General features: G+C 39.1%; 1 protein-coding gene across 8 annotated transcripts; it reads right to left on the minus strand.

The window, feature by feature from the left end:
* HACD2 (3-hydroxyacyl-CoA dehydratase 2) lies at window positions 1–27,992 on the minus strand. Of its 8 annotated transcripts, none has more exons than XR_014228348.1 (8): window positions 27,814–27,979; window positions 21,296–21,413; window positions 20,928–20,946; window positions 16,396–16,484; window positions 10,300–10,421; window positions 9,443–9,621; window positions 6,954–7,135; window positions 1–2,705 (listed from the first exon to the last, which is right to left on the minus strand). XR_014228348.1 is itself a non-coding variant. In XM_082313737.1 (7 exons), exons 1-7 carry the CDS (start codon window positions 27,942–27,944, stop codon window positions 7,053–7,055), a joined length of 741 nt encoding a protein of 246 aa, XP_082169863.1. In that variant the 5' UTR covers window positions 27,945–27,992; the 3' UTR covers window positions 1–7,052. The 8 variants fall into 8 exon arrangements, 5 of the variants coding, with proteins under 5 accessions (XP_082169863.1, XP_082169859.1, XP_082169861.1 ...); XR_014228349.1 differs by having other exon boundaries at window positions 1–3,537; XR_014228350.1 differs by having other exon boundaries at window positions 3,447–7,135.
* Window positions 27,993–27,999: the final 7 nt, after the last annotated feature.

Below are 27,999 nucleotides of genomic sequence, written 5' to 3' on the forward strand. Positions count from 1 at the left end.
TACAAAACGATACAATTTTTTTTATTTAAAAGTTATTGAGTTACACAGCTTCAATGGGCAGATAACAATACATTGTACAGCACATTTATTTTTAAGAATTCATATAATAGGATCCAGTGATAGTTTATTATGCAAACAAGTTTTAGTTTAAAATATGTAACTGATAACTGATAATAACTGATAACTGATAGTAAGTAAATCATATGATTTTTAACACCAGCAGTACGTAGTCGTTTTACATCTTTCGACCCGCAGTTTGTTTATGTCAAAATCTGGCATGCTATGGCCTGATCTGCAGTCACATACCACCAGGAACCTGGAGCACACTGGCCCATGAATGCTTATGTCTGCCCCGTGTTTGTACACACCCGTATGCCTAGAGCAGATTTCCACATATCCTTTGATTTGACAATACTTTTTGAAGAATAATTCAATTACCTTCAGATTGCAGTTTACTTCTGGTAGGGTTTTGACAATATCAATTGTTAACTTCCAGTCTCACTAAGTAAACTAACTAGCAATGTCTTACTTTCAATTTCACATCCATTTTCTTGCTGATGCAAGAAAGCTTTTTCCACTGTTCCAGTTTGCTAATGTCAGAATGCTTAAAGTGCTTTGTTTACTTAATTTAAAATTGCATCGAAGAGCTGAGTAAGGAAACATATTTAATACTCAAACCAGTAACTTTCCCAGAAGTAGTTTATACACCTGAACAGAGGAAGAGCACCTAAGCCAGTGCATCCAGTTCCCCATAACCATGCAATAAACACCTGGTGGAGAATGGAAGGAACTTCATGTCATCAGCACACCAGACAAAGCACTGCAGCATTTCCATTAAGTGCTGTTATTCTGTCTCAAAACAAAACAAAACCCAAAAACATACAACACCACACCCCCCCTCCCCCCAACAACTACTGGATACCAAAAGGAAAAAAGGAAGAAAGTTTCATGTTTTGTCAATTCCCAAATATTCTTTGGGAAGCACAATGGTAGCTCTGTATTCTCCAGTACTTCTCTTCTTCCATCTCATCATTTTATTGACTGTCATTCAATAGAGAAGACCAGCACTCAGTATCTTTTTCTTATCCAGTAAGTGAAGAGGTGGTATTTTACCTGAAGAAATCTTTAACTACAAGGCAAACTGATTTCATAAAAGCAACCTAGTGTTAGGCTGACTGGAAGGCCCTTCACTTCCTAGATCCTCTCCGCAAATTAATTTTTTTGTAGGCATGCTAGATGCAGAAGAAAACAAAGGGCTGACCTTTAAATGGACATCAACTTAAAACTAATTTTAAAGAAGATACCTGAAATGCCTATATATATATATATATTCTTCAGATTATCACTCACTGTTTTTAGAGTGAGACTAACCCACTGTAGTGCCCAAGAGGCTAAATGTAGATTACACAGCAAATATGATTCTGCAAGTTCAAGTGTTCAAACTAGAAAATGTCAGTATTAGTTTTTAATGTATACTTGTTGTAAGTGATATTTAAGGTGACTATAATATTTAACAGTGCCTAAATGACAGCTACAGATGGTTTGCAGAAGATTGTGCAGACTGTCTGAAGCAGGAGTCAAAAAGACAGGACAAAATACAATTCAGTGTTCACACTTCAGCTGAACAAGCCTCTGCAAAACTTCCACTAATGAATTTCCCAATAACAACATCCTCATGTAGTACCAGATAATGTAAAATTTCTATGTACAAACTATACGGAATTAATTTAATCTACAGAGAGGCAGTTTGCTGTGACACAATTTGTGCAAGTATAACTAGACATGGAAATGTTTCTAAATATTGTGAATTATGCTTTTATAGTGGAAGATTGAAATACTATGCATCTACTTAAAACACTAGAAAAATTAAGATATAATATTGACAGTAACATCTCTTTCCCCAATATTAGCACATTACATCAAAGAGAAAAACACCTCTGACCATGCTAATGCCCAGCTAATTTGTGAAGACATAAAAAGGGCTCTAGGATCTTTCACATCTGTAAAGGACAGTATTGTTCTGGAAATCAGTGACCAACAGTATTAAAAGAGTTTTAAATTGTCCATCCACATTTTTAATTCCAACTGCTTCAAGGTAGCCTTCAGAAACCACCACAGAAGCTTTATTAATTCTCTCACTACAATATTAAAAGTTTTCTAACAAGTGTGGAAGAGTATTTGTTTAGGAGATGGGAAGCAGAATTTAAAAGCCACTTGATATTGAATGGAAGTTCTAGGCAGTCAGGTGGCTTGAATCAATCAATCCCAACTCTAGAAATGCTGAGTCCATACCAAATGAAACTAAACCACACAGATATTCACACCTTTTTATTTTATACTCAGCACACCAGCACAGATCCTTCCTCGAGTTTTACGTCAAGAACTACCAATGCTTTCTTTAAGATGAGCCTTAAATACTATTGTGAAATTAATTTACTCACAAACACGGAATCCTTATGCTTTTCAGACTTTTTAATGTTACCCTAGGTAGCTAAAATTGTTTCCACACATACTGTTTTCAAAATGCAAAGAGGAAACACAAACAACCAGTAATAGTTGTTCTAAGGCACAAATGGAACTCAGCACCACTCTTCACAGCATAACATTTCAAAGAGAAGTTTTTAATTACACAGTAGTGGTAAGTCACAGCTATCATGCGTAGGACTTGTGCCGATGCTGGGCATGACAACATTATTTCATCTCATCTGCAATCAAACAAAAAAATCACTGTAGTTGTGCTATCTTACGACAAACATATGCCTAGAATAACAGCACTAACTCTGCAACTACTCCTCAGTTCCTATTAGAGGATTGTAACTTGTTATTTATGAGCATTAACAGCATCTAGACACAGTATTTAAATCTCTCTCAGGAAGTGTTAAAAATGCTAAGAACGTTGCCGTGGTAGCAGACATACTATATTTAGTAAATGAACTCTTAAGTATTCTGTGGCATTAGTTAAGCATTCCACTATATAATACTCAAATGATTTTGTTTTTGGAGAAAACCATCACCATCTAGAGTACAGATAAGAACAGGAGAACAAAGAGCTCACATTCTACTTCAGGAAGTTTTAAGTTTGAATGTTAACACAGTCAGTTAATACATTGTTATGAATACCTCTTTTAAAAGTGAAAAGCAGAGCATTTGTAACAGTATCAAGTTGCTTAATTCTTTTGTTTGAGCTCAAAGTTAGGTATGCCAAAAAATCTTGTAAATTGCAAGGTACATCTTATATACAAATGAATAAAAATACAGCCCTAATTCACATTTATGAAGTATCTGCTTTTGTTCCTTAAACAGTAACAATACAACATATTTTGTTCAGAATTATTTTATTTGGATTATAGCAATTAGTATCACTGATCAGTAGGCCAAATCCAGGCAGAGAGCACAGAATCAATTTCACAAGGCAACAACACAGACTAGTGTTTTAGCATACAAACCATTTCACTGCATTATCAAGTAGAAATATCTTCCAAACATGCATAAAAAGTCTATGCTTAATCTTTCAGAGCTCCAGGTAATACCAGATTCCTAAATATACAAAAAATACATTTAACTTATAATAATCTTAGTGAATCAGACTTATAAAATTACAATTTTATTCTTCACAACATAGAAAAAAATACAAAAATGACTGTATATAGTCTTCACCCAAATTTCACTGACATAAATATACACCAAAATGTACGATTTGATGTATACTCATGAAAATTTTAAGCTGAAAGATAGGTTTTAAGATGACACTGCAGATTGGTCCACACAAATGCCAACCTTTCTACTGATAAATAAAAAAAACCCAAACAACTCTGATAGAAACATCACATTGTGAAAAATTACAATTTACCTGCACTGTAACCTGCATCTTACTGTAATTTACAATATGAACATTTCTACAATTCCAGCTGCAAACTATACACTGGTAAGAACCTTGGTCTTTAGAGGCTAATGACTAACTTGGACAAAGCCAGCATGGTAGAACGTAAAGTATTGTCGACTGAACCAGTGCACACAACATAAAGACTACCAAAGCAGGAAAGAGGCCTGCTGCAGAAGTTTGGTGATGCTGATGGAAAAAATGCAAGCCAGAAAAGGAGTCTGTGGGAAAACAAACCCAACCCTCTAGATTTGTGACAAAGAGTACTAACCAAAGCTTCTATTGTAAAGTTCACATAAACCACATTACATTTTCAGTGACAGATGAGGGGAAGTTTGTTCTTATTTTACGAGGAGGAAAAAACCCATACATGTGACCAAAGTCGGTGTTAGGGAAAAACCCAAACAGTACTAGGGCATCGCACCACAGTTCTTAGTCAAGATCACCTTCCAGTGATTTCCATGGAAGCTAAACTTGAAAGAGCACTGCAAGCTGAAGTGCTGGAGTTCTTGTACATACTAACTGCATGTTCATACTTCAGAATATAAGTTTTAAATCAACTTTGCTGATAAGATTTCTTACTATCAAAGCAATTTCTTTTTCTTTTAAAAGCAAAAGTAACTCCATTTTCTTTTAAAAGGCTGTAGTTTATTTGCATGTGTATGGTAAATTAATATTTTCAATTCAAGTAAATATTCCGTAACAAAGCTTATTCAGTAAAGACGTTGGTTGTACAAGCCTCCTCTCTACTGGCAGCTCTCTCTGCTTTTCCATAGTGCCAATGCTACCTAATATAGATCTGTACTACATCTTTCTCATCAATAGAGCTATGAGTTTGTTTCATATAGGAATATTACACAGCCATTTTTTTCCTCCAAACTGGACCAACAACTTTGAAACCAAATCTTTTATTTCGGCACAGAAATCAAATCAAGAAAAGTTCAGGAGCTGAGCATCGACAATATCCAGTAACCTGAGTACCTCAGGAAATCAATTCTTTTAGATTACATCCTTCAGAAATACTGACACTAACTCCTCTGATAGCAAGTATAATCAAAAGGAGATGTTTTGTTCAGATGTGGAAGTTCATATTTTTGAACAATGAGTTCAATATAATGCAACATTTCTCAGATCACTACAAAGCACCACATAACCTAATGGAAAAATGAATTGAAATTGTTGCATCTTTGAATGCAAAACCACTTTGAGGTTGTACATGACCATAGCGTTTTTGATTACAGCCAATAACTGTCTCGAAAAGCTCTGAAATAGAAGCAAATATCATTATTGTCTCTTACCCTCTCCCTGTTTACAATAGTTCTGTTTGTGTTGAACAGGAAAGGTGTTATACATGTTACTGAACACTAGGAAAATTCAGTCAGACTTTTTGATGGAGCCAAAGGAAATTACTGAAGAATGCAAAGGTTTGGTTTTTAAATATAGCTCTGACAAACAAACGAAAATAATTGTAAATCCAGCTCTCCAAGTGCAAGAACAGAGAACCTGTGCCCTTAGTACTTACTGGCTATGTTTAGGGAGAGCTGCGATGCGTCAAGCACAAGTAACTGGGACACGGATATGGGCCACATCCAGGGGGAGGTGCTGGCAGGCACAGCAGGAGACTAGTATTGCAGGTACCATGGTAGTGATCACACCTCATTTATGCACTAAATCATGATGTTACACGAAGGAAGCCAGAGAAGCCCTTGTGTTGTTGTCTAGTGGCTCTGACTGGGTGAAGACACGACTATTCGACTACCAATTTCTAACAGAGCAAAGACCACAACCTACATTTCCTTTTGCCTTTGCTTGGATATCTGTTCATTTCCCTGCTCCCTTTGTCCCTTCCATTCCTCCCCCCTCTGCCGCCAATCCACAGTTTGTTCATAACTTGGGGCACTGCTCACACAGCATTAGTGCATTCTGCCTTGCCACAAGGTTTTCTCAGTTCTTTCATTTCCCATTTTACCTTCCCAAGGGAAGGCTTAGCCTGAGAACCCAAAGAAAGCACCTAGGAAAATTTAACTTTCTATGGTCTTCTGCTCTTTCAAAAGAGCAGATGAGGGAAGGCTTGTCCAATCTGCAAAAGCAGCACGTAACACATGAGATAATCTGCTTTCAAAGAAGGAGCTTATGACTTTGCAACATTTCAAAAGCTGAGTGCCTGGAACTGCCTGCTTGGATATGCCAGAGTGATACGCATTAGTCACTTGAGAAGAGTTAGGTTGAGGAATAAGGCCCTCAAATGATTCCACAGTAGACCAAATAGTCCTCAACACTGAAAGATGAGTACCACTGAGATAGTGGACAGTGATTAGAGATGATAATTTAAAGTAAAAAAGGGAGAACTGCACCTGTTCCTGGGTGACCTGCCTCCTTATATTGTTTAGATTCATTACTGATATCACTAGAAATATTACAGTTAATTTTTTTTTTTAATATTTAAAAAAGTATCCAGGGATGCAGTACTTAGAGGAGTTTTAATGTTTCAGATAAGCATTATAGCCTCTGAATTAACATTAGCATTTGAGTAATCAGCTTAAGCAATATCTTCAGAGAACACGCTCTGGTCAGACACCCTACTGTTTAAATTCCTAAAGAACCACATTCTCCTCATTTCCCATAATTCGTTTCCTGTCCTTGTTCCCATCACCTTTTAAATCCACAACCTACCTTTCTAAGTTCAAACACTGCCCGGATTACATTGTCCACTGGAGTCTCTGACAAAATCCTAAAGTATTCCAGAGCATATTGTTTGCTTTCACAGCAATACATACAGTTTCTGGCATGCAGTCAAGCATTTAAAAAAAGAGGTATCAGTAATATAATCCCAATTCAAGCATTTAGTGGGTACAACTTCATCACTCATTCTGCAACCTTCAGGCATTTAGTAATAAATGAAAACCATTTAGCACATCATTCAAGGAAAAGGAAAAGGCTAACTGCCAAGCCATATAAAGTTTAAAAGTTTTCTGAAGCACTGCAAGCTGAAAATTATTTCCATGTTTTACATTGTGGAATTTCAGTGAAATCAGATTTATTGGTTATTCTTGCTAAATTATTGGTCTTTTACCTCTGACTTATTTTATCCTGGTACATTCTTTATAAATGTGCTGGGTATTGAAAATCTGCAGCATTTTGATGTTTGAAAAGTTCTGAAAAAGAGTTGGAATTACTCCGACTTCTTGTGTTCTTCAGTGTGGGAGAGTACCTTTCGCCTCTGATGTAGCATATGAAAATACAGCTGAGGAAAGACTGAAGAGAAAACAGACTTAAGTAAATAAAGTTTGAAGTGAGGCTTACATGTCAATGTAAGATGCAGTCACATGCTCAAGGTCATCAATTCTCTATTAAAAGAAAACACGCTTATCCGCTTCCTGCTCATCTATTGCCTTTTATTCTTTAAAGAGAGTAAGTGATATTGTCCTTAGGGTTCAGGTACTATTTATTTTTTGCTACAGCAATCACATTTTTAATTAAATGCAAAATGCCTTATTTAACTCTGCATGTACCAGCAGGATGACAAAAGTTTCCTGAACTACACACACACGATAGAAAGAAAACACACTGCAGGGAGGAAAAAAATCCTTCTGAAAGAATGAAACTTCCAGATTTGTTTCATTTCTTATAATTCTAGTGTCACTTTTTCAGGGTCTAAGGGACTTTATATGAACTGGTGACTCTTTCATCTCTTCTCTCTTTATGGTCCATGCAAAGCTTTTTCTCCTCCTATTTCTAAGACTACATTACACAGTATGTTTGCAGAACAACAAAGCAGGGGATGGAAAACATACATACATAAACAGCAAAAGCTAAAATTGCCACGAGACACTAAACCTTTGTAAACCATGTGAAAATTAAACAAGGTCAACATCAGCCTAAATTTTATCAGTTACACATGCAAAGCGTTTGTCATAAACATAGGCCAAGGTCTAGTTAATTTGTGTACTACATTTTTTTTTTTCTGCTGAGCATTTTTTCTTTTGGGTTTCTTTACCCTGTATTTCATTTCCTGATGGTGTCCCCCCATCCTGATTCACTCCACCAGTGTTAAAGAGTGAATACAGCTGTCCAGAGACATAGCAGAATACAGAGCCATGTAGTTTCTCCATTAGAACTCTAAGTTATGGGGATCCATTATATGCACAGAATTTAATGACATCTTTTCTAGCAAGATGTCAATTTTGACAAATACTAAATTCTAGATTTAAACTGAGGTAAATGGTAAGATGCAAGTATCAAGAATGTAAAAACTCAATTTTTAACAAGTTTTCAAAGCTTGCTTTCCTTGTGATATTAACATTCCCAAAATTTCCAAGATCTTCAGTGGGTTCAGAAGGCTTAACTCCTGCATAGGTAGCTTTTATGAATGAACAACCGAACTATGGTGCAATCCATGACTGCAATGAACATTGCTTTTCTTGTATCTCAGGAATACCACAGGAAAAACTTCATGTGAAAAGGCACCTAAGACTGCTTAGCAGTTGGTTGTCAGAGTTAATGTACCAACTCACAATAATAATTATAAAAAATAATTTAAAAAAAATTACATTCAAGTTACACATCCAGCAAATGGTAACAGATCACAGAAAATACCTCATTTAACAGACAGCAATTTTAATGGAGAAAGCACGTTAAAATTGTTATTTGGGTTCAATGTGCGTTCTCTTCCACATGGCTTGTCAACTGTGACCTAGCTACTGCACAAGAAGTAATTAATACTCATGGTTATTTTGACTAAAACAAAAGATATTATTCTGGCTGCTTGGACTTAGCAACATCACCATTTTCGGAGGAGAGGGACAAGAAGAAACAAATGCATGAAAAGTGGGTTTTTTTTTTTTTAAGAACAGCTGGAAAAACTTATAAGCCTTGATGTCAGAATTACAAGATGGTTCACTGAAAGTGTAAGTGCTTGTTACAGAGACAGCCACACTACTCAAATTTAAACTTTGAATATGGTTTATCATTCTGCACAAACAACAAGGTTCATATAAAGACAGCTGCAGAGATAGCTAACAGCAGCAACATCATCACTACGTTATTCTGCATGTTAGACTTTATTTGCACATTTAAACTTGCTAAAGGCTTTTGTGTTCCTATTCCCCATTTCAAAGCAGCAAAACCAAATCTTCATTCCATCTATAGAAACATCAACCAGAGATTGTCAATTCATGTTAATTCAGAAATGGTTCCCTGCCCACTAATGCAAAAGCAACATTCTTAATCCTGATAAAGAACTAAATTTTTAGAAGCTGTTTTGAACTTTGTTCTCCTAAAAGTCTGTAAGTGTGGGGAAAAAAATATGAAGACATCAACATTTGCCAAGTACAACCACAGTTATTTAATATTCCAAGTGTAAGAGAAAAAACATGTATTAGTTTTGCAGGTGTTGGTAGAAAGCAATCTCTACAGTTTTAACTCTTTTTTTTTTCTTTAGATAATTGTCAAAATTAATTTTGCAAAATTAGTTAGTTTTATGTATGTTAATCCCACAATTATTAGTTTTTCCTGTTACAGCTTTTAATATTAAAAAAAACGAACTAATAAACTCATACTTACTTGGAATGTAAGAGATCATAACCAGGATCAGGAATGTATAGTAGTCAAAAGAAAAATTGTACTTGTTAGGTAAACTAATGGAATACAAGCCGGACTGCCTGACGAAGGGTAATGCAGCATATATTGTGAGTAATTCGCCTGAGACTCCCATTGGATACAATACTATAAACAAAGTGTACCTAGAACAAAACATTTACGGAAAGGATTAAAAGTTACAACAAACTCTGACAAAGTATTTGTTAAATGCTATTATGGGTATTCAAATTTTAAATTCCCAAGTCTATTTATTTCCCTTAGTTCTTATTTGATTAGAGCCTGGCAAGGTGTGAACATTATTGCAAGATAAGTACTCAAACCAGCAGTTTGAATTATTTAAAGATTACCTTTGAGAATCTGAAAAGTATCTTTAAAACTATTCTTCCCCATCACCCCTCCCCCTTTGTTACTTTGATTTCTGAACTCTTTGGTAGAGGTCATTATATTACTTTAAATGGGGTCAAACACAGTTGATATTAATCAATAAGCTTACAGACTGTTTCAAATACAACCCCTGGATTCAAGGGTTACTGTTAAATGTCAGTTTACGTACTGTTACCTCTTACTGTCAAATGTCAGTTTCTGATAAACACAATCACTTTGTAAATGAGACTGAGTTCTGACAAACTACTCTCTCAACTTACAATGTAATAGATTTTTTTAACCCAGAAATCTGCTGGAAAGAAGCTAGGAAGTTACATTCACAAACAGGACAATTACCTCTAGGTAGAATCTAAATTTTTGTACTGCAACTATATTACAAGGTAAATACCCCCGTCAAATCAGTGTTTTAAGGCTGTGATTTGTATTACGCCACCTACCTGGCCCATTTGATGAGATAAGGGAGATGGTTTAACAAGCTAAACGTATAAAAAGAATAACGGATTATCTCAGTGATTGTCCAGGCCACCACAAACAACAGGACACTATCTTCAGTTTGTACCTGTAAGAAAGAAAAAAATGCTCAATATGAATTCAAGTGTTACTAATTACTCACCAGACCCAAGAAAACCTCAAAGAAATCAAGTCCCACACATTGCTTTACTGCATCATTTTAGAGAACACACTCCAAGAATGAGCTTAAAAGCAACATTAGTAACAACAGAAAAAGACCCCTTCTTATCATGCTCCATGTTTTTCTAGTTCCTTAAAAACAGCTCTGCTTGGTGATCAGAGAACTTAAGATCTCCCGTTGTATGCAAGGTAAATTAGTACAAGAAATCCCTGAAACGCTGAGAACAACTTATAACTCTTCCCATTCCTATACAGTACCAGCTCCTATTTCAGTCCTATGATTGCTTCCTAGTGCAGAAAAGATGCTAACACATTAGTCTAACACTTGATATTTGGTTTAGACTTTATATTACAATCCTAGTCTGTGCTACCTGTGAGTAGAAGCACTGGTTTCCTCTCTCTACAGATGAGAAACTGGGTCCTAATTTTGAGCAGCAGCAAAACAGCTAACACCAGGACACAGGCTGGGAGGAGAGAAGAAACAGAAGCTCAGGTTGTCTCACCTCAGGTAAGCTTAACAACTACCTGCTTCACTGTTCCTTGCTCCTTTTTGTGCTTATTGTATCCGGCACAGTTCCTCTAATGTTACACTCAAGGCATTACGTTTCACTGCTTTACACCTCTTCGAGCTTTTATTTCAGACACATATCACTGAACCAACTTTTACTCCCTTCGTATTTTGAAGGTTAATCTTCAAAAGCATGTATTTTAAAATTAATTATTAGATTTATTAGATTTGGAAACATAATTGCGAGGTTTAAGTTTCAGATGGAATAACACTGATGAAGTAGTATATGGGGTCACATACCCACGCTACAAACTCTTGAGAGTGCAAACATGATTTTTATGCAGCCCTCCCCCTCCTTCAACAGAATTCTCAGCTGTATGAGTACCTCGAGCCCAAATTCAGCAGACCGTGGGAACAAAAAGAGCTCAACCACAGGGGCCCGCATTTTCTTTTTACCTCCAGCTCTTGAAAAAAAGGGAAGAGGTAGTCCGTAGGTGTGGGTGGTACACGCTATTTGGGCAAAGCACACGAACAAACAAAAAAGGAACAAGAAAATACATGGGCAATCAGAACCTTTTAATAGGAGGGAACTGATCATATATTTGCATGTAAAAACAGTCATGAGGATTACCCATGAAAAGCTTCCTGTTACAGACTACAAAACCCAGAAAGATTTATACAGAAATCTTGGGATATCCTGGAATGTAGAGCTGCTGTTAATCTATATTCTGCCACATATAGCATTTCAAGTCACTTTCATTGCATTTTGCAGCAAATGCACTTTGTCCTTTTCCCATATGAAACTCCGACAATTTGCTTATATACTAATCTCCCCTACATCATCAAGAACGAACAAAATCCAAAATTTATTTGAAGACTTTCAGAGAAGAAACAAAATCTATTTTGACTTTGCTACAGGATCCTAATCTTGTTTGGAGTTTGCTTTACAAGCAAGACTTAGTTCTCAACCTGGAAAAGTTAACAGCACTTCACAGATGATGCTGTTCTGAAGGAGCAACATGCTTCACAAGCACTCCAGAGCTGCATCTTCTGGTCAAATCAGGAGTAGCAGCTCAGTGAGTTCATCTAAACCTATGTGCCACAGCCTTCAACCTGTACTCTGAAACCCCACTTTCCCTAACTATGGAAGTCAGTAAAACCAACAATCAAAAATTTATAGCTTGAAGTAGCACCCAAGGACATGGGCAAGGACAAGAAAATGTGAAGCTAACAGTGAATGATACACATAGAAGTAGAAAATCTGGCAGTTGGAATCCATTTCTATCACAAGACTTCTGTAACACTGCCTTCTCAGGTCTAGTCTTTCCCATCAACTTTAACCTTAGAACCATGTTTAGACATTATTAAAACAGTTCACACCATTGTAACACACACACACACAACCCTGTTAAGGCCACTTAAAGAATTACTGATTGTGCCTTTATAGCTTGTAATTCTATTTAAGGAAGAAAGAACACTGGAAATTGGTGGTAGTTTTCATACAAAAGTGACCTATACAGTTTGTAAATAGTTCCATTCTGTGCAGTAAGGAACAGAAGACTACTCTGCATTTTATCATCATATTTTAACTACATTGCACAGCTCATCATTAAAAAGTATGTTTCTTGCACACTAACAGATCCGTCAGAAGTCTGTCACACTAGAACATCTCTTTGAGGACTGACAATTTTTCAATACTTCACATAAAGATGTCTGAGATGCACATTATCAAGCCCCTGGGAACTGATTTACAAAACAGTCTCTTGAGTCTTATTTATTTAGGCACTGCTAATGCTGCATTTGTATCATTCCTCTTCCAGGTTGAGGATAAGGGGGTAGTAGAGCCAACAAACAGTAGACCCTTAATAAACCACTAAGCCCAATGCTGCCCTCAGAACTCAATTTCTCTTCTTCTACTTTTTCATGCCAGTCTTTGAAGGAGATGTTAAACAAAGTCAAAGCACATTTTACACTTTATTTACAACTCATCTGTCCAACTGCCTTAATAAGGTCGATCATACCACAGGCATAATTTTTTGGCATGTGTTTCAAACCAATTTATCATCAAGGAGGGTCCTGACTATATTTTAGCTTATCTTCAATACTATGAACAGCAGACAATGTTTGTTAAAACGTAAGAGAATCCATAGCCTTTTAAGATGCAAAGATGAGAATTGGGAATTGACAAAGCCTGAGAGGTGTTTACTGTTCTCCTTATGTGTGAAAAGGGAAATTCTATAGATTTCCCCACGTTAAGAGTTAACAGTTTGACAAATTATTTGCAGAAAAATTCATCTAAACGCATAATTAAGCAATGCTGTGCGGAAGAGTAAAACCAACAGCACTATGCAACTGTAATGATGGAACAGCACATCTCCCTTCACAGTAGGCAAAAAGGGCCTGACAGACATTTGTGTTATACAGTATTACTCAGATTTTACATAGATGTAAAGCAGTGATGAATCAGGCTTTTCAACTGCACTCACCCATTTAGAGTTCTGAACTTTCCAGTGTGGACTTCTTTTACTACAACTTAGTCTTAAATATCATAAATTAAGATGCTCTTCCCTCTATAATTATGCTTTACTACTGATTGAAGGTGTCAGTTCACAACTGCAGATACAGGAGTCTTAATTACCAGCTCAATATGCTGTACATGTCATCTTCGCACCACCCCTTTTGACTGTTCTAAAAAGCTTCCTCTAAATATATACTATATTTATCTGCAACTTATCTGTAACTGCACCCAATTGAATAAGCATTAAATCACTGCTGACACCATTTTTTAATTACCCATCAGAACTGGGTGCAGAATTAATCTATCAGAACAGAACTCTATGAAGGCCTGCCATGATGTCACCAGATGATCTCATTGTTCACACAAATTCAAAAAGACGACTTTGAACTGAAGGGCACCTTCTGTTCTCCTATGCCTACTTTCTTCTAACCCTTCACACCAGTCTGCTCATTCTCTTCCCTCCTTTGTAGGGGAAACAGTAAAATTCACCAAACCGATTCCTTTCTGATGCAATGACAGAATGATTACAAGTACTGTATTACATGCCAGGCCCTCCTCCACTAAGCTAACAGCTACTCATGTGCTGGAGGTAAGGGGAATCTCATTGCTACCCAAAGTGTGCAGCACTTTAACATTTGCCATGCTTTAACATTTATTATAAATACTTCCATATTGAATTTAACAACACATCAGCACTAAATTCAACAAAAAGCACAAACATGTTAGTGGCAACAAGCATGCTTCAAATCACATCACATATCTAGAAGTGTATTCTGACAGAAAGGAGGGATGCAATACACATGTTTCTTCTTTTAACTGTATTACATATGAAAACATCTGGAAAAGCAAGAACAAGTCTCACTCAAGAAGTTAAAGAGGAAAACTGCATTTTATTTTACAAGAACCTCATCATGCAACTGCATCGCTTACAAGTTCCATAAAGCTGTGTGAGAATTTATTCCTGGACTTCACCATGGAGCTCACTTGTGCAGACAGCCTTTAGAAAAAGTAGAACACTCGTGACACTTTCAGTACATCTCCCCAGGTGAGACTGCATGCTCTCTGGTTGGGGGGAAGGGGAGGGGTCAGAATACAGCCTCTTCATTTGATAATTTGTTCTAAGTCACAGGTGAAAAACTCATCACAGGATTCCTCATCCTTACCATTCTTATGCCCACTTTCTAAGACATTAAAAGAAAGTAACACAGAATACAGTCTCTCACAAGACTTTAACCAAAAGACCACACAAACATGAGGAAAAAAAACTGCGTGTAGTATTGTTCAACTAAACCTTGTTAGAAAAATCCTGTTGAAAATTGAATATTAGGCTGAACTTGTTGCTTGCATTTTCTCCGATTTTGCTGGCTTTCTCTGGTGAGAATGTGGGCCTAAGTTTCAAAAAACCTAACCCACAATCATTTTACAGACTTCCCTTTGATGTCTAACAGACAACACATGGAATAATTCTAATCCATGCAATCCAACCTTTAACATTTGGGTTACTTCAAAATCAGGAGGCAATTCATAAAAACAGGTTATTGCTGTTCTTTATGAAGCACCACATACCCCAACATTATACAAGTAACAAGCAAAACTACAGGCATATTTCTTTAAAAATATTTTATACATGTATCTAAAATCTAATGTCTTGGGATTACAGCTTTTTTTTGGTCAGAATCTAGTATGTATCTCCCGTGAATTAACAGAGACTGGAGTACATTTATTTGCACCAAAAGTGAAATCCTTACAGAAGATACGTATTTACAAGATTTTGAGTTTATTGAGAAAAATAACATTCCTCCACTTTAAAGTAGCATGAAACTAAGGCTCCACATGAACAAGCATCATAATATCAGAAAGGGCTGTTATTTATTAGGAACTACAGTGACTTATGCTACTCTACATGTGGATGGATGCTCTGATAACAGGTTTGGAGTAAGGAAGAGAAAGCAGCTTCTCTGAAGACTTTGATAATGAGACAAGCTCCTTAAGACATTCTCCATGTCAAGTCACAAAAGATCTTACGCATATGATGACACTAGATGACCATCAGTTATTTCAGGCAGCCATGCCAACACTGGCATCAAGACTTAATTTCTTTCTTTAGTAAGAAGAAAACCAGTAAGATTGGTTGGCTAAAGTAACAGCACAGATGCGGCATATCTGGGCTACTACAAGGTACTCAGATGACCTGAAAGAGCCAGTCAGCATGATCGGTATCAATTAAAGCATGTTGAGATTTTAAAATAACTATCAGGAATAATTTTCAAATAAGATTGCTTCCAAAAGATTCTGCAGAGATTTGTATAAAGTACAGCAATATTTGGTGTGGTAAGCAATGAGAAAATACACGCAGGCCCAAAGACACACCTATGCTTGAATGTAAGAAAAAATGAATGAGGGACACAGGGAAGATTATCCTAGAAAGTGATAACAGAGAACATCCAGGCATTGCTGTGCACAAACAGTTGAGGGGAAGCTTCCACATCCCATGGTAAAGAAAGCAAATTGTGTATGAAAGAGGGGACAGTGAGATTTTGCTATTAATTATGGCACTAGTGAGATCAATGCTAGAACAGTGTCCCAAATTCTGGGTTCCACATCACACATCAGAACCTCTAACTTTCAGTCAGGACTGCAAAATCTATTCAGGAGCTGGATGTCTTACAGTAAGAGAATCAGACCTCAGTCTATTTGATTGTCAAGAAAAGATGATTTCAGATTTATTTTTATTTCTTTTGATTCACAGAAATTCACATAAACAATTTGACACTGGGATACAAACAGAAGTCATTTTAAGGAAAATAAGACAGCGATCAACACTTGCTTTTCACCACGGGTCATTAGTTTTTCTATCTATTTTATAGCTTAACTTACCTCTTTTACACTATGCGTTACTGCCCACGTCAGGAAAACCCTTGACATCACTTGGAAAGCAGTCAGAACAACAGAAGAGGGAACAATGCCTGGAAGATATTTTGCAATTAGTAAATATTCCTGACTATTGGGGTGGGAGGTGGGGGTGGGGAAATAAAACACAGCTAAGCCAAAGTCCAATTATTTGAAATTTTTGGAAGAAAACAATTTAATTTTTTTAATTTGAGAGTATGAAGTCTGTCCTGTGGTATGTTTATACAGCCTAATGCACTGCAATCCCCTGGCAATACTTTGTGCATCAAAATGCAAATAAAAGTAATCAATCACAGCACATTCTTTAATACACAAAACAGCTGAATTATATGAGATAACTTCAATCAAATAGCTTTTGGCATACAGTCTTTCAAATAAACCCTGTTTAATTAAAATATCCAAGATACTCTTCATTACTGTGATTTAAAAAGTAAAAACAATAAAGATTTTTAAAAACAGCAAGCAAGAAGTACAACTACTTTGAAGAAACACTGATCTAGCCCATATTCTGATAGACGCAAAGTTTATAATTCCTTCCTGGGAATACAACCTTTTGAAAATACAAAACAAAACCCAAGAAATAGCTGATGCATTGGTAGGTACAGAAACAATTGTAAGATTTTTCTCAAGGAAGCAGATTTCACTGGTTCTTCTAAGCAAGTTCTGAGGTGCTGATTAAACTGCCACTAAAAGGATCCTACAGAGCCAGGTCTGACAGAGCAGGATAGTTTTAGACTGCAAGATTACGCAAAATTTCTAAACTTTACAGTACAAAGTTTTATTTTCTTCCACTAGCATGATGAAGACAAATGCAAGAGCAGTTGCAGCTCCTAATACACAGTAAAAAGTGCTTCTAAAACTAACGCAAATCACGGCAAGCAACACAACAGCCTCAGAAAGATGTAAAGACCAAACTGGAAAGTGGAAGAGGAAGAAAGAATAAGAAAAGCCAAAAGCAAGTTTCATTATTTTCAGTCACACAGTCATTATGTTAGTCTTCTTTCAGAGGAAAAAGAGGGAAAAATCCTACAAACACAGCTCTCTTCAGTTTTGTCATGTATTGTTCATACTCTAATTTCTGTTGTAAAACCTCAGGGCAGAATTTCTGTTACTCAGACAACATAAAAGGGGGTGCTATAAAATCCCACAATCTGTACCCATTAAAGGCTCACTCCTACAATATAACAGACCTTTTCTTTTATACAATTTAGATCATCCCTTCCTAAGCAAGATAAACTAATGTTCTTGCAAAGACACTATAAATAAGCCAAAAAGACTGTGTAGCAACCATCCAAGATTTTCTCACAAGTAAGACAAACAAGGTTTTTCACTGCAGCCAAGACAATGCCAATCTATGCTGAAAACGGGAGATCAAATAAGCGACTCACCAGCTACAATTTATGTAAACTTTACTTGCCTCTAATTAGTTACTCATGGTACTGAAAATGTACCTGACAGACAATTTTAAACTTGGTATTTTTAAAAACATCTGTCACCGCTTATCCAGCACTGCACATACTAGAGCAGTGCTTGACAGGGGGCTCAGGTCCAGAAGCAAGCAGTAAGTAAGCCGTGCCCAGACCTCTTCCAGATCCTGGACCAAGCCTCCCACCTCCAGCAGGAAACCCTCCAGCTCCCAGCGAGTGCCTCCTCCCTCCCCGGGAGTCCCCGACTGAGAACAGGCTGGATGCATAGCTTACAAGCAGAGCCCTCGTACCCCTCCTAACTCAGCACACTAAAGCAACGTCAACCAGTGCCGACTTCGGCTTACCCGAGGTTTACTGGTAAGCATCGCTACAGTAGGAAGGCTGGTACTGTAGTGATTCTGTAGGCTGGGCCTGTACTCACCAAAGCCGCCTTACTTTTCTTCTCCATTCCCTCCACAAACTCCCTGTACTACTATTGCTTCTTCATTTTGGTGGCTCCTATCACCTCTTCCCATACCAAGTTTCTCCAGGCAGAAGCTCTTCCACGTTATCAATGCCATTCATACACGTAGATTCTGTCTGCTACACAAGTCAAGGAACTGCATGTTCACTTTCCATTTGCCTGTCCTTCAGTCTCTCCTCTTGGTCTCCGGCCTACACGTTACCTCCTCTCTTCATGTGGAGCTCTCCTTCATTTTTAAAATTTTTGACACATGCCAAAGTTCTGTTCTCAATCATGCTTGACAGAGACATTCCCCTATCAATCTTCATATTTTGAAGAACTTGCCTCACAGATGCTAACATTTCAGATTCTACTGAAAAGATGTGGAGAGAAAAGTTATGCTGATACACACAGCCATCTGTCACAGATAAGCTCCTCTATTGACAGAGAATTACAGCTCTAGTTAATAGCAATTAGTTTAGCAGGGGCAAAGGAATCTGCAAATTTCCTGTTTCTCCTTGCATAGAAACTTTTACCAGAGTCAGTAGGACTACAGCAGACAACAGCAGCATATCCAGCTGTGCAAAAAACCCTCATTTTATTTAGCTGACAAATGCTGCCATTAACAGAAGAAAAAAAAAATCTATGGGCAGTTACAAAGTAAGTGGGTTTTTTTGTAAAAATCTTTGTTGGGGAAAGCAAAAAGATGGAGTTATAATGGCATAAAATGTTGCAACATTCCACTAATGTCTCTCTTCACTAATATTAAATTGTGTGACTGAGGATAACATGGGCTAAATGGATCCACACCTCAAATCAACCGAGTCAGGATTGTTAGCTTTGCACACAGACAGCCTGGTACAGTCATCTTGTTTGCTGTTCTGCATCAGCCTGGAAGGTGAAACACAGGACTCTCTCCTGCTATTCACCGATCTGTGTGGACATATATTCTCTAAAGTGTGAGGAAAAGATAATCCAATTAAGTTTTTACACTCTTTCTTAGATTTAGTACCAGTAAACATTGGCATCTGCACACAAGTTACCTTAAGAAAACAGCAGAGCATTATAGATTTAGGATGGTAAAAAAGCATTTTATTTGCAAGGTTTTTTTTCCCCAGTGTTCTGAGATTTAACTTGTCCTTCTTGCCACTTGTTAAATAAGACTTCAAAAATTTCACATTTTATTATTAATTTTTGACAAATTTTTTAGAAGTATGGTTTATTCTGGTAAAAAACAGTAATTGATATTTAGGAAAATAAAACAGTATTGGAAGGATTGCCTTGGCAGCACAGGCAACTATATGATACGTATCGCTTACTCTGAGAAGCCTTTACATTAATTTGAGGAGTATATGATCATTTATTTCTTGGGATGATCTGTGCACAGTCTACAAACTGCCCTTTATAAGGTAACATTTTCAGAGTAAATGAATTATTCAGGAAGGTCAGAACTACTTTATCAACTACAGAATTAGACTGCCCTCTGCTGACAAACTTATGTATATGATTTTTAAGTTTTCCAACTACCACATTTGGTTATTAAAAAAAAAAATCTTTGGCACAGGAATTCAACACAAACCTACTTGCACCACAGCGATACACCCTCCAATACATAGATTGTTTGTATGATACATGAAAAATAACAGGTCTGTAGCTGCAGCTTTAGGAACCTTAATGCCACCTTACTCTTGAAAGAGTAGCTAGCAAACATTCAGACAGGAGCAAAAACACATTTAAAGTCACAAGACCAACTACCTGAACATAAGACAGTCTCTTTGTGAAGACTGGATTGTTTAGAAAAAATCAAGGTTAAGCAAAGGTACGCAGACAGGCACTGCTTCCTTTTATAGCACATCGGCTTTGATCTTGCAGAGACTGTGACACATCATCTATTCTATGAACAAACCATCCAAATGCTGAGGCCAAACCGTTCACCACTCATGACGACGAACAAACCAGACAAGATGCAATCCTGTCACTCAGACTTGAGACTCTTCAGGCTGCCTGAACCATGACACTGCTACAGACCCCAGGCCATGTATACACAACTGAGTTCCTGCTACCGAGCTAACAAACAAGCCTCACAGCACAGGCTAACAAGAATTGTCGAGTGAAGTCTTAAGTAATTCTTACTCTCCTAAACAGTTCCATTAAAGCACAGCTGAATCTGAGAGAAAGAGCGGTTACCCCTTCCTAATTTTACAATGTGTATCTATGTTCTATGGATGTGGGCAAAGTTGTAGTGCTTGAAATATTATTTTTATTAAAATTTACATTACTTCCAGCTAGAGATTTTTTTTTGAGGAAAGAAAGAATATTATAGGATGTAGAGATGGAGAGTAATGATCTACTGTAAAACATTTATAAACTGCTCTAAGATTTGTAGCATTGGAAGGATCTAGATAAAAATAGAATGTCGAGTAATTGAAAATCTGTTACACTATTTTCCTTTTTGTGATTTAGCTTGCCAAATTATTTAGTAAAGAGTGGAATGTACTCCAAGCAAAAATCAGTGAGTTATGCAAGAATTAAATCTGGCAATTCATAGACCATAACATTTTTAATGCTAATATATTGCTAAGACTTCAGTCTTCCATAAAAATAATAAAACTGAAAATTTGCAAGCTTACCAAATGCACAGTGCAGAATCTAGAAGAAAAAGAAAAATTCAAATCACATTTTAAATGAAGCAATTCAGAAACACATTTAGTTCTATCACAAGAGCTTAAGATTCAGGATTTGTATTTCAAAGAGTAAGCTTAATATTTAGCTCTACTCCCCAAGTTAAATAGCAGTCAGTAAGCTCCCTTACCACTTGCTAAAAGGAAAAACTCAGCATTTGTGCAAGGCATATTTCTTATGTTTACCTTCAAATCACTCTATAAACGCTAATGACAAAACAGGTACCCAGACAGCACTGTTCAAAGACTGCCTTATTTCTCCTACAGAAAACACTCATGCAAGTATTAGTAACTCCAGGGAAGAAGACTACACCTACCTCAAGCAAAGCTCCAGTTTGGAAGAATTTCAGGGGTTTTTCTATTGAATAGTAAAGGCTATGGTAGCTACCTTTAGCCAGGTATGCTCGAACTAGACCAACTGCAATAACAAGCCATCTGAAAGAGAGAAAAAAGTCTAAGATAAGGAAACATTAAGCAGAGCATAAACACAAACAAATCCTTAATCCTTAGTTTGGTATCCAAGAAAGCAACAGGCATATAACTGTCCTGAAAGATACTAACTTTTTGCCTACCCTCTGCAACACTGAAAACATTAACTATTTGGATTCCCTGCAAATTTACGAAAGTTAAAGATATGCATTTTTAAAACAACTTTCAGCACCAGCATGATACCAATATCTTTAATGTCTCATTTTTCAGTGAGCTGTATTTAATTTAGTTATGGAAGGTATTCATGACATCTTAAATAAGATTGGCATCACATTTTGTTTAGTTTCAGCAGAAAACTATTCACTGCTCATCAAAGATCTCTTACCATACCACAACTTAAAGAAGTATAACAAACAATTCAGATTCAGAAAGCATTCATTTTAATGTTTCAGTTCAGAGTAAACCCTTAGTCTTTATGATAGACCATCCAGTTTAATTGCTAGCATATATTTTATGAGAAATAGTTACGGATAAGTAACTGCAAGAAAACTGAGCCTGCTAAAGCCTCGAAGGCAGCGATGGCCATTCCTGTACCAGCTTTCCTTTTTAAGCAACAGATATATCTAGGCCTATATAAGTAGTGCCTATATAACTGCAATTATACTATAAACAACGTGACCGGGTAACCTTGATGATTTTCCCCTCAGGTAATTTAGGAATCAACCCTAAAAAAATCTTCCTCCAGTCCTGGCCGATGCAGTAACATCTTTCACTACCACAGCTGTCCAGAGTCGGTGTTTGCCCACAACCTCACACATTCTTCAGTGAGGTCTAGGACAAGCCACAAAGCTAAGGTGGTTACACCCCGGTAAAACTGGGTTACACTGGGTTACCAGTTACACCCCAGTAAATGAAATTTCAATTTAATTTGAAATTAGTATCTACAGTTAACTTTAGTTTCCAACTGCTTGTGGCAAACATGAGGAGAAGGTGTTGGTCAACAAGAAGTGGGAATCCTTACCAGAGGCTCCCAAACTTTTCACTAACATGCTCATCTGGGCTGTCTTGCCCTCAGCTACTCTTAATGCCACCCCGCTTTACTTCCACCTCCCTCCAAACCTCGAAGTGCTGCTACAAAGCTTGTGCTAAGTCACCAAGCGTCTCCGCTAACAATGGTGCACCTCAGTGGAAGTGTGTGTAGACATGTAGGAAGTCCCCTAACTATGCAACAGCTGTTTACCCTTCAGAAAAAAATCTGCAGCTGTGGTTTTGTAACAGGGAAGATGAAGAAATTCCCTTCATTTCCAGGATATTAGATGCTTAAAAGTACCACATTAGCTTAGGTATTACGAAGTATATACAAATACTGTCCCAAATGTAATAGTTGTTTGAAATACAGTGTAAAGTTCAGATTTTTCAATAATAAGTAACTCTGGCATGCAACTTTGTGGTCATAACAACATTTGTTAGTACAACTGAAAAAAAAGCTATTTCATTTCTGCCTGGACTTCTCAGAAGACTAGCACCAAAGAAGAGCAGCAGGAGTGGGGAAGAGAAATGGGGAATGAGAAACAAGCCCTCCCTTTTTTTCAATAGTAACAAGTTATTTCAGTTAAAATGGTCTTGTGACACCAAACAGCAAACATTTGCCAAGTAATTGCTGTTTACAAAGAAAGAATCAGATATATTTGGTATTTGGACTTCCGTGTAGAATAAACCAGTAAGTGCTATAGTATTAACGACACTCCCTTGCAACACTAACTGCTTCTCTTTTAGAACAGTAAATCAGAGCAGGTTGGCACTGTCCTGTTTGTATCTGTCAAGTTTCTCTGTGTCTCCTTATCTTCTGTGTTTGTTGAGAAACTTTGCTGAATTGAGCAATTTCTCAGGCTGCACAAGATACCAGTTCTTGGTTGTGCCTGCAAACTGTTCTCACCTTAACCGAGTGACTGGTAAAGTACATGGCTCCCAGAGGAGCTCCAGCCCCTTGCTCATCTCCACCCTCCCTGCCAGACCACCGATTCCAGAAAGGCTGTACTTTCCATCGCCAAAGACCACATCTCTCTTTTACTAATAAAAGTATTGTCCTTCAAAATGCATTTTATACAGATCAAAGTATTAATCTGCACAAAATTAAAAGCTGTGCCTACTTTGTGTTGAAGCTTTTAGTACCTCTGTCCTGCTTCTGTGATTCTTAAATAGTTCTTCACCCTCTACGATTAGAGAAAATGGAATAGGAGTAGGTGAAAGCAAGGAAGATCAACTGAAAAAGAAACTTGGTGCAAAGTTTAAAAGGGCAGCAAAAGGCACCACTGTCACACGGAAGCTAAGCTGTAAGTTTTTCCAGCTTTCTCTGACCAAGACACTAAAGTCTCCCTGACATACCAGCTGGAGTTACGTTTCATTAAATTACCACTGCCATGCATGTAAACTTTAAGCTAGACTCTTACACTCTTTGATGAAGCCAAACTAAGGAAAATAAATACTGCATACACACAATGTAATTTTTTTACTTTCAGTTGCTCAGACTTGATAAGCAAGGTTAACGCTCAGGTCCTCAATTCAATTCTGTTTATTTCTCTTACAAATGATAAAAAGGTGTTTCCTTAAGCAGAGTTTACTGAGGTTCTGCATCATTTATGCAAGAGAATACAGCAAAGCGATGCAGTGAATGAACCTGAAACGGGACAAGTGTACTTTGACTCTCAACGAGTCACTGAAGACATGGACAATGAAACTTATAACCCAGAACACTCTGCGCTCAACACTGCTAACACCAGCTCTTGTGAATTCAAAAGCTATTACATTAAGATCTATCTTGTTGAGTGAAATCCTTTTGAAATTCATTGTTTATACCACCCTCAGCTACTTCTACCCAGAAGTACTAGTCAATTACAGCACTTGACTAAAAATAAGAAACATAATCACATTTTAAAGCAGCTTATCAAACATTTACATCCAGCTCTAACAGCATGCCCCCCAGCCCCCCATTATCCAGTGATTTCAGTCAACCCCAGCTTTTCGGAAATAATTTCTATGCTGCATCTATGCCTCCAGAATGAGCTTTCTATGCCAGGTCAGGCATGGCTACATGACTTCACGCTGTGATGGGAAAATAACAGTTCGACTGAATGCAAGAGAAGAAAGATGCAATGCTTTCTACACCATAATGCTTTGAACCATGGTCAAAAAAACCTCAGCAAGTACAGCTGAGAACCAGCTGCAGAACTGGTTATCCCTGTTGCATCATGTCAGTCCCTTTTCTGAAAGAAAACACCCAAACATGTGAACCAAACAGTAAGTGTACACAGCTTCATTTAGGGTTCCACAGGTACGTATACTTTTTCTACTGTTTTGCTCTTGCAAAAGCCATTGTATTACTAGGAATCCATATACCACATGCACTGCAGCATAAAATTAGAAATAAGGTCTATTACTTTTAGAATCAGTAAGTTTTCTTTAGCTAAGTCAAGATAAATGCCAAGTAAACATAATAATTATGCCAAGATTTTTCAATTGTTACTTGATCCAGTTTAAATAAAGCCAATAGCTAATGCAACTATGATTTTAAAACATTTACTCTACTACCTGTTTATTGCACGACAAAGCTGTTGTGTGCTTCAGTTTAAAAGCCACTTTTTTGTAAAACAAAACCAAAAAAACAACTTAAAAATTTCAAAATCCCATGTGCTTTTACAGCATCACTTCATCATCTGAGCACCTTCAGATTTTTAGTGTTTTCACTCTTTCCAAGGCAGCGCTGAGAAACTGAGTGCTCTGACTGACACGGGGACAGTAACTAATTACTGCCACCAACTGTGTATCAGTCTTTTCATATGAACAACTGAGCTTCTGCCAACCAACTCCTGAAAAACTACCTTATTACAAAGTCTTTTAAAAAGAAGAAAATAACTGACTGAGGTTTTTTTTTTTGTTCCTAAGCTCAACATTGTATATTGTGGAATTGCAGCAGTGTCCAGGGGAAGTGCAAAATCTTCATCCATTCGAAGACCAGTTACCAGTCAGAGCCCTCAGTGACCTACCCCAAAAGAACAGCAGTGAGTGACAACGCAGAGATCTGAACCCTGAACCCAGGACTCCTACGGTAGCTCCCCAAATTGCAGAAACCATCTTATCACAAACACATCCAGAAAAAAGCAGCTCACGTTAAAGCACCATAAGCCACATCCCACCCAAGACTGGAATTTTCTAGGAGGTTTGGTGTAAGTCAGGAGAACAGGTAACATCATGATCAAGATTTACATGACAACGGGAAGCTAAATACGGATTTATGCTATTTATTTCTGAGTTTCTAACACTTGGATTTATTTTAATTTTTTCTTCTGAGGAAATAGAAATTCTACCTGCTCAGGAACTTGCCTGCCGTGATAAAAAGTTCAGGACCTTTAAAGAAACTCTCCATTTCTACCACAATTTCTCTCTCAGGTTTTTGAGATCTTTTAAAAATGTGATTTAAATATGAGCAGCTCAACGAGCAGGCAATGTTTTTACTTCTAAGGGCTCAGAGAGGTTAACTTCTTAATGTTGTGCAGAGACATCACAACAAAACTGAAGAGACATCCTGACTGCCTGTACTGTGTTGTATTGCTCACGCAATTAAGTATTTCTGAAACAAGAGATTAATTTTTATCAAACTGGTGGGTAATTATCATTCCCCTCTGAGTGAAACACCCTGCAAATGTCATCCAGAGGCACAAACCTGCTGAGCAGTTCCACTTCACAGTAACACGCCTATCGGGTAATGGGCGTAAGGAGCACCTTACAGGAACTGAGCACTCCACACAGGTGTAACCATCTTACAAGCTGAAATAGCACCAGCTGTCACCAGCAAAGATGAGAATCATCAAGTCCGATTGCCTTAATGAAATAAACCGTGTCTATTTTAATTCTATCCTACTTTTCCCCCAAAATACTGAGACTAGTCTGTTTGCCTGACTCCTCACCCGACAGGATTTATCTAGCGGAAAACAGGCTCATTCAGGATCCATTTAAAAAGCTCTTTTCTCCTCCCACCCAAATATCCTCAGTCTTTCAAAAGATGATTTTATTTTTATCTGGATTCCACTCAGACTCTACAGCCTTTAAAAAAAAAAAAAAGTCTCCTTTACATGAATTTGAGAGTCCCCAATAGTCACTATTTTCATTTTTGTGCCTAAGAACGCCCAAGCATGCACCGACCGGCCCAAGTCTCCATTTTGCCACCCAGGGCAAGGGCAGAGCATCGGGCGGGCCCAGGAGCGCACACGCTGCGAGCAGCAGCTCTCAGCTGCACCCCAAGTACGTGCCAGCGGAAGGGTTTGTGGGGACACCTCGCAGGGCTCTAGAGGCTGGCAGCTCTGCCTTCTTAACTGCTACCACAGGTAAATTCCCTGCCTTTAGGTTCACCTCTACTGAAAAGCGCTGGAGCCCACGCCACGGACGCGGTGAGGCGAGACCAGCGATCTGCACAATCACCTAGATGAGAAAACAGTTGCAGAGCAAATTATGGTGTCAATTATAAAACACAGCAGCTCCCGGACAACGCGCGCTTGTGCTGTTGCGCTTCCTTGGCTGCGGCCGGGCAGGTGGAGGGGAACAGGCCGCAGCGGCGCCCGGCCGGGGCCCGGCGGGCTCACGCCCGGGAGCTGCCGGCGCCCGGCCCGGGCAGGGGAGCGGCTCCGGGGGAACCCCAGGCCCGAGCCCCCACCGCCGCGCGTTACCGTCCCGGCACACGACGGCGAGGACCGCGACAGCAAGCGCAGCGGCTCTAGGGAGGCGCGCGAGAAGCCCCTCTCCAGCAGGAGGGGCAGCAAGGGCGGGCGCTGGCTGTGGCGTTTTGGCGTCATCGCAAGTGCGAGGCACCGTCAGCGACAGCACGAGGGACCGGCACCGCGTCCCCGCCGACACCCGGGCGGGCTCGGCTCAGGCTGCCTGCACCCGAGGGGAGGGCGCGGCGGCAGCGGCCCCTCCAGCCCGGCTCCTCTCCCGCCCGCCGGGACAGCGCCGGGGCCGGAGCCGCGGCACCGGGGCAGGCGCAAGGACCCGCACAGGAACAGCCACGGCCGCGGCCCGCCCGAGCGGGGCCCCCCGGGCGCGCCGCCTCCGACGGGACGGGCTCCGCCGAGCCCGCGGGCGCCGGGGGGAGCCCGGAGCGCCGCCGCCGCAGGCAGAGGGGCCGTAAGAGGCGGCGGCGCCCGGCCGCCCCCCAGCCCCGCCAGGCGGAGGGCAGCCGCTGCGGGGAAAGTTTCCCCGGTGCGGGGGAAGGCGGCGGCGGCGGCCAGAGAGAGGACGGCGGCCCCCGCCCCAGGGAGGCGAGCGGGGAGCCTGGGCGCCGGCGGGCGACGCGCCCCTGCCCGGGAGAGCCCCCGCCGACGGCCGCGCCCGGCGGCCCCGCACGCCTCCTTACCCCGCCGTCATCACCACGTTGTAGATAACGAGGTAGGCCGTGGCCAGGGCGCCCGGGCCCTTCCTGCGCCGCGGCTGCTGGCTGCCGTAGCCGTTGTCCGCCCGGCTGCCGCCGCTGCCAGACGCCGCCATGTTGCGGCGCTCCCGCGGCCTCCGCCCGCTCTCAGCGTACGGCGGGGCCGCGGGG

Source organism: Platalea leucorodia, assembly GCF_965183815.1.
Source record: "Platalea leucorodia genome assembly, chromosome: 5".
Lineage (NCBI taxonomy): Eukaryota > Metazoa > Chordata > Aves > Pelecaniformes > Threskiornithidae > Platalea > Platalea leucorodia.

Bases quoted from the DNA above. Each gene is read 5' to 3' on its own strand.
- HACD2 (XM_082313737.1), bottom strand. From the start codon at position 27,944: ATGGCGGCGTCTGGCAGCGGCGGCAGCCGGGCGGACAACGGCTACGGC. The intron at 21,414-27,813 runs GTAAGGAGGCGT...TCTCTCTTTCAG, and splicing joins AACGTGGTGATGACGGCGGG to ATGGCTTGTTATTGCAGTTG. The intron at 9,622-10,299 runs GTAGGTGGCGTA...GTTTTGTTCTAG, and splicing joins TATCTCATCAAATGGGCCAG to GTACACTTTGTTTATAGTAT.